Source organism: Sinocyclocheilus anshuiensis, unplaced genomic scaffold (genome assembly GCF_001515605.1).
Source record: "Sinocyclocheilus anshuiensis isolate Anshui unplaced genomic scaffold, SAMN03320099.WGS_v1.1 scaffold566, whole genome shotgun sequence".
NCBI lineage: Eukaryota > Metazoa > Chordata > Actinopteri > Cypriniformes > Cyprinidae > Sinocyclocheilus > Sinocyclocheilus anshuiensis.
The window spans coordinates 1,618,027-1,625,730 of record NW_015542410.1 but is presented as its reverse complement, the minus strand read 5'-3'; the positions used below and the strand labels follow the sequence as shown (position 1 = coordinate 1,625,730).

Sequence of the window (7,704 nt, the reverse complement as noted above, 5' to 3'; positions counted from 1 at the left end):
ATCCCCAGAGGGTGAAGGGGGCCCACCCGCCCCTCCCAACCTCACCAGCAACCGTCGTCTCCAGCAGACACAGGCCCAAGTGGATGAGGTAAACCCTACCAATATGAACTCAAATACTATGCTGGACTAGGTGAATCATGACTTTAAAAAAAAGATTAATATGTAGAAATAAAAAAAAGGTTATTATGAATAAAATTTAGGGAGAAGGTGTACATTGAACTTTGAGTACAGGCCTATGGTTCAAGGAAAGCTACTAAATACTGCACTTTTTCAAGTTTATATTATGTTCTGATCAGTATATTTTTATGGCTTTTAATATATTGGTTGTGACATATATTAGTAAAAATGTTAATTATAACAGTGAGGAAGTAAGATTAAAGGGGCAGACTGAAATTTATCAAAGCTAGATGGACTCTTAGATGGACTTTCTTGGAACCATAACATTTTCATGCAGTCAAATTTTGAGGTACTAGTCAGTCTCTCATGCAATATTCATCCTAATATTGCTTCCACTGTTAAGTGTCTATGAAGATATTCCGTAATTTCTATAAAAAATTGTCTTTCAGTTTCACATTGAATCTTACTGATGCAATGCAATGATGATGTTATGTTGCTGATTTCTTAGATGCTAAGTTGCTGTGTCTATATTTTGCATATGTTTTCAGGTGGTTGATATCATGCGTGTGAATGTGGACAAGGTTCTGGAAAGAGATCAGAAGCTATCAGAACTGGACGACCGGGCAGACGCGCTGCAGGCCGGAGCATCGCAGTTTGAGAGCAGCGCTGCTAAACTGAAAAACAAGTACTGGTGGAAGAATATGAAGGTGCGATTTGACTGTAGATGCTGGGTTTGGTTTATTTACATCTAGAGTCCTTGTTCTCAGGTCCTATTTTGTTTCAATTACTTTACGATACATATTTAAATTCACGTTCAAATGAAATCACTGAATACAAATACACATCTCACCTAATTCAAGAAATGTATTTGTAGCCTAATGTAAATCAGCTGTAAAACCATTCTTATGTAAACTGTCACATTCACTTTACATTTACATAAGAATAGTTTTATGAAGGATACTTTTTGGCTTTAGATTTTGTAGTTCACTAAATTATTATATTAGTCTCAATATAGATAGAAAATTAGTATATATAATTGATAAATATATAAATTAATACAATGAATACACTGAAAATAAATGGTGTATAAACATTTTTCACAGAAATTGCTAGTAAGTTTCACAATTGATTACAAAGAATTGGCAAGTGACATTGAATTAAACATCATAGCATTTTCTTATTAAACGAACTCTTTTTCAATTCCAACTTTGAAAAATCATTTTCTACAGTATAGTGCCTCCTTCGGTGTTTCTATATTGCCAGCAGTAAAGATGGCTCATGGGGCAAAGCTGACTCAACACTAAAGCAGAAGCATTCTCATTTGGATATAACCTGAATGCAGTCCAGCCCATAAGTCACAGCACTGGCTGGCGAGCGTTTGAGATATATTAGGCAAGTTGCAGTTGTGATGTAAGCTGCAGAGTGAGTCCAGCTACTCCTGAGACGTACGGACAATCCCAACCATCAGACGGTTACCATCTTGTTTCATTTTTTACTTTCTAATTGCCCAAATAATTCCATTGATCATCTATTAATAGAAGGGACTTTTTAGAGCATGGCATGGATACAAATACACAGTTCATTTAAATCGTTTTAAATAATAAATGAGGAATTCATATATAATTCAATTTATTCCTTTTTTCTTAGTAAGAAAATGTCTTGCTTTGAAAGAAGAGACACTTCAGATGTGTTGTGAACATCTTCTTGTACTGCATTGGTCCATCTGACAGCCTCACTTTACATATTACATTTTTATCTCTCCATCCAGCTATCCGTCAGTCCATCCGCTCGGTGTAGATTTATAAGCTCCCCCTCATTCTCCTCCCCTCCAGACAGCATAAATTTATTAGTCCCTCACCAACCCCCCACCGCCCACCCCAGATGGCCGAACAGCTGCCCGTCCAATCGCATCTCTGAGTGGGAGTTGGGGGAGGGGGTTTCTAGTCCCAATCTGGATTACAGCATTTCTGGATTAAAACCCAGATGTGATTTGTGATGTAACCCGCTCTAATCATTCTCTTTGCGCTCTCTCTTTTTAGCTCCTCCTGCCTCATTCCCTTTTCCATATCTCTTTCTTATTCCATGTAGATTTCTTTTATTGAAACGTCCCACTTGTAATCTCTCTCATTCTGTCCTGTTTTATTCTCTTTCCTTTTTGCATTTCTTTACTCTTACTGCTGGCTTTCTTTTTGGAACTTTACTCTGTATTTTTCAGTGAAGTGTATACTTGTGAGAGAAATATTGACGCTTAATGCAGCCACATTCCTGTGGGTCGATTTTTATGTCTTCATTTTAGATAGTCCTGCGGTGTGACAAATGAAAAGTGAAAAGTATAAATATTCCACATACTTAATATGAGATTAGAAAAGCCAACTGTATAATCATTATTAGCAGAATTAGCAGTTAAGTAGTTGTAGTTGTTCATGCAATCTTATTTCTCAAACAGAATTGACTCATTAGCATTATGTTTATGGATTTGTTTTTCTTTTTCTTTCACAGATGATGATAATGATGGGAATTATTGGGGTCATCTTGATGGGCATCGTTTTCAGTGAGTAGAAACTTATTTTATTTTACAAACACTAATCATTGTTGGTTTATTTACTTGTTTTTCGTATTTAGTTTTACTCCACCGTAGGATGTTTTGCCACCTTGCCACAATGAATTTTAGGCATATAAAGGCTAACATGTAATGATATAGTTAAGAAAAACAAATCTTGTGTTGCAGCTGCAACTTAAATTCTAATCAAAGATCAGCTGCTCTTACAAAGATAAACTAAGGCCTAGTTAGTATATGCATCAAATATAAAAGATCAATTTAATCCTGAATCAGCATGGACTAATCAATTGCAATGATTTATTTCTCTTTCCTTGTCTTTTACGACAGTGTACTTCTACTACTGAGCCTCTCGTGGGATGCACAAGGACAGGAGACTCTGGCTTTGTGTGAACTCAACCCGTCCTTCTCTCTCCACCAATGCCTTTCATTGAATCCACAGTGTGTGTGTGTGTGCAGTCATTGACGCAGTGCCTCTCCCTCCCTTTGTCTGTCACTGCATTTCTTTGTACCTCTCTTGAGTGCTTTGCAACAGTGCCCGAGCTTACTCAAAAACTCCTTCGGTTAGGAATATCTACTTATGGGTTTAGATTGGAGAATGTGTTGGCCCTTTTCAGGCCAAAAAAGAATAAAAAAGAATGGGTGATGCAATAATATAGATCTGTAGCGCTGGTCCAAATGAACCCATGAATAACTAAAGAGGGAAAATGAAACGCAAACTTCAGTTAAGTTTGAGATTAGGATCAAATCATGCATTTATGCATAGAAGCCAAAGTGTACTAGTTTACCCAGAAACAACAGCTGTGGTCCTATCGTTAGAGTATTAACAACGTGCAACTGCAATGAGCAATTACAGGAATATTTTTTAGAATTGTTTTTACCCTCCTCCACATATAGACTCCTAGAAGCAACTTGTTTTCACTTCTTAATATGGACCTTTATAGACCTGAATGGTTTTAGAGCAGCAAAGACTATGTGTGAATTAAATGTCTGAAATTGACTATTGATTTAGGATGTTAATTCCTTCTAAAACATAGATGGCGCAATTTTTATAATTCATTTTAAGATTTAAAATGTTTAAAAAGCATACGAGAAAGATTGTAGGATGTTTTAAGCATCTGCAGTCGACTTGAGGGGAATATCTGATGACAGATCGTCACTTTTGCTGTTTGATGTAATGACTTTGACGTCAATGTCAGCCAGATCTGGACGGAAAAAACAGGGATGAAAAAATGTAACTAATGGTAAGATGTGGTGTAAAAGGAAGATCTAACATTACAGCAGTGATCACAATATAAAATATTTTAAAGTAGATTTTTGTTATTTATAGATTCAAGATTATTGTGACAAGTGTGGTCACAAATGCAATTTATTTTGATTTATGTATTGATAATATAAATGTGACTATTAAAAAATTGGTAAAATCAATGGTGAAATTCAGATCCTGATTATATTAACCCCTTGCACCTCCTGACTTTACTAGCAACATGATGTCGTTGGGTTGAATGAACTACTGCTGATATGCAAAATGAAAGAGAAATAATAATGTGACTAGTTTAATGTATTTGTAAATATTTGGGATTCAGTGTGGGAGCAGATACCTAATCAGCACTGGAGACAATGTTCAGGGATGTACCTCTGCATGTGTTTGTGTAAAATATACATGGGCACTTTAACCACCTTCATTATAGTGATTGTAGGTTTAACTGGACATTTTTGGGGTATTACGGACATATTGTCCAGCACCTAAAACGATGACAATTTGCTCGTTGATGTGGAATTTAATGCAAGATCATTTTGTGTGAATAATATCGCCTACATTCAGCATTAACCCAAACTGCAAACCTAATGCAGGGCAGTGAATGTTATTCCCTTAAAAAAAAAAAAACCTGACTACATTGTGTTTTATGCAACCTATTCATTTGTAAATATGCGCTGCAGAGATGCATAAAGTAAGTTCCTGTCCCTGAGCATTTGGAGCCAAGCTGCTTACTCGTGGTTCATTTTAAAGCATGTCTGCTTGCCCACCATGTGCTGATTCTAATAAAGTGCTGATGCTGTTTCTCGCTCCTCCCGTGTAGTTTTTTTTTTGTGAGCGGGTGGGGATACGGAAGCAGTTACCTCTGAAAAGAGAGTTGGAACAGTTCACATCACATGCAACTGTAGTAAATGAAGAGCACAAGTAGACTTGGTGAATATGGTATGATTTAATTGGTTATTAATCAGCAACAATGCTCATCCAAATCACAAAGTGAAATGAATCATACAAAGCGGTGATACAGAACTGTTTCGTACTACAGCATGAAATGCACTTCATGTCTATTGAACAATCATGTCTGAACAGTAACTGTCTTATTAACATGAAAGAACATTTCTAGATGCAAGTTCTCAGCTAAAACAATCTGTTTTCAGCATCTACTGGTACATACAGATTCAAGCTAAATCATACATGAAAATTAATCAAGACAAGATCTACGGTTTATAGCAAGAGAAGTCTACGCTTTTACACAAACTAAACAAATCAAGGAGAAAAAAAAAAAGCTTACATGAAAAAAGCTAAAAAAGACAGGCGCAACAAGAAATATAAAAAGCCATAAATGATATGAAAATTAAAAACCAGGACCCATGAGCCTACTGTCGAAGCAGAATTTTGTATGTATTCACATTTTGAAAAACAACGGCATGTCTTAAAAACGAAGCAATCACAATATTTTAGCAAAAATGAGGGGTTGTCGTAAACTAAGCACTCAACACCTATATATGACCGAACTATCAGACAAAGATCTGATGATACGAAGCATAAAATAAGACTGTTTCACTATAAAACACTGAACTCGGCGGGACTGATTTTACAGTTTAAGTATGAATGAACCGACGATGATCAAAGAAATAAAACTACAGCAAAAGACGCACTTAACCGTCATCCTCGAAAAAGCAGATTTTCACAGCCACTACTACGTTGACTAAAAACCATCTGGGCAATTTAAATTTTAAAAATTAGCCTTGAGTATCTTAAAATCCTGTGCACACGGACTACTGCACAGGTATGAGGATACTATACTACATCTGAAACGGTCTGGTTTGGTAGTTGCTCTGAAATTATTGGCACAAGTCATTGGTAACCAATAAGGTGTGCTTAGCATGATAACGTTTTCAATGGAACCGTTAATTGTGCATCATCTTTTTGGATCCCATGATGTTAACAGGCTACATACCTGTCCTTCGAGTTTGCATGCTTAATTATTATGCAGACAAAATATCTTTTTTCCCCATGCAAAAACAAAACAAAAAAAACAATTGTGCTCAATCATACTGCTAGCAAACATTTCGGTTAATGAGCTTCAAAATAAAAGAGAGAAAAAAAAAAATAATAATACAGTCTGGCATGACAGGCAACATCAAAAGCACACTTTGTCAGATTAAAAAAATTAAAAAAAAAATAAAAAAATTATTGACATAGCCTATTAAAACCCTTCGAAAAATATACCCACCAATTTTCAACGAAGCCCCTTATCTCTTCATTTCTTTTTTTTTAATTTGCCCACTATCTCGTTCTCGCTCGTGTTGTTTACTTTTGAACAATCAATGGCGTCATCGTCATCATCTTCTTCGTCTTCTGGGTCTGCGTCGTTCTCGCTCGCCCTGGTGTCTTCATCATCATCGTTTGGATTTTGCGACGAATCATCAGAGGTGCGGGATTGTTTGGGAGAGGGTGCGTCAGTCTCCTCTTCGTCTTCCTCCGCTGATGCCGTGGGGAGTTTTTCGAGCACGACTGCAAGTCTGACTTTGCTTGGACGTCCTCTCTTACGACGTGGAGCGGCGCCATCGGCGTTCTCACCTCCCATCTCTCCACCTTCTGCGGCACGTGCCTTGACTTTTCCGGTACCTGGAGGTCGGCCTCTCTTGCGGGGAGTGTCTCCGACTTTCTTTTCGACAATCTTGACCTTTTTGCCAGAACCTGGAGGCCGGCCTCTCTTGCGAGGAGTTCCGTCGGTGATTCGTTGAATGACCTTCAGTTTGGTGCCAGAGCCTGGGGGACGGCCCCTCTTGCGAGGAGATCCGTCAGCCTGCTGAATCTTCTTCACCTTGTTGGGAGAGCCTGGAGGGCGGCCTCTCCTTTTTGGGGTTCCATCTGAGGCCCTGGCGATCTTGGCAACCTTGGTAGAACCTGCAGGACGACCCCTCTTTCTCTTCAACGAGCCCGCTGGCCTCCCTCTCTTTCGTGGAGAACCGTTGGCGGCATCAAGGCTGATTTCGACACCAGCTTGTTTGGCTCTGCCACTTTGCGAACTGGATTTGGCACCGTACTTGCGTGGTCTTCCTCTACCTCTTTTTACCTTGGGATCTTCGGCGATGGGATGAATGCGTGGAGTACTGTACATTTAGTTCTGGAACTAAAGCGGTGCGAAAGGCCCTATTTACACAGACATTTAGCAGACACTTTTATCCAAAGCGACTTACAAATGAGGACAATGGAAGCAATCAAAATCAACAAAAGAGCAAAGATACGCAAGTGCTATAACAAGTCTCAGTTAGCTTAACGTAGAACACGTAGCAAGGGTTTTAAATTATATAATAAATAAAAAGAAAACAGATAGAATAGGAAAAAGAATAGAGCAAGCTAGTGTTTTGAGTGAAGTACTTGAATAGATACCTCAATATAGTTTTCCCTCCAAAACCAGAATTTACTATTTTCCACAAACTATTTTTGCACAAACGTAAAAGAACAACAAGCAAAGCTGTTTGCATACCTTGTATTTTCATGCATACAACCTTTATTTTATATTCTTAAAAAAAAAAAAAAAACTAATTTTACATAGGTGGAAATGTTCAATAAATTGTAAATAAAAGTCAAATAAGTTTACGGCACAGCCAAACAAAAAATGTACAATGAAAGGAAAAAAGCAAATATGAACCTATTTATTGAAACCTCAAATAAATTAATATAAAACAGACTTCATCTCTCTTTATTTACTAATATATATATATATATATATATATATATATATATATATATATATATATACTTC

General features: G+C 37.3%; 2 protein-coding genes across 6 annotated transcripts in view; one reads left to right on the top strand and one right to left on the bottom strand.

Annotated features, from left to right (window-relative positions):
- Position 1: 1 nt before the first annotated feature.
- On the top strand, positions 2 to 4,744 carry LOC107693265 (vesicle-associated membrane protein 2-like; the record flags this gene model as incomplete). Its single annotated transcript, XM_016492572.1, has 4 exons — positions 2 to 88; positions 666 to 824; positions 2,617 to 2,668; positions 3,005 to 4,744. Coding segments are annotated over 4 exons (315 nt in total), but the record flags the coding sequence as incomplete, so codon positions are not given.
- A 122-nt stretch (positions 4,745 to 4,866) lies between these two features.
- The window catches only part of LOC107693356 (chromosomal protein D1-like), a 32,705-nt gene continuing 29,867 nt past the window's right edge, over positions 4,867 to 7,704 (bottom strand). For 4 of the 5 annotated variants that reach the window (XM_016492703.1, XM_016492704.1, XM_016492705.1 and 1 more), the window contains one exon: positions 4,867 to 7,011. In XM_016492703.1, coding sequence (XP_016348189.1) covers positions 6,193 to 7,011 — 819 coding nt within the window. In that variant the 3' untranslated portion in view covers positions 4,867 to 6,192. The remainder of the gene's footprint in view (positions 7,012 to 7,704) is intronic. The other variant, XM_016492706.1, reaches the window with a different exon arrangement.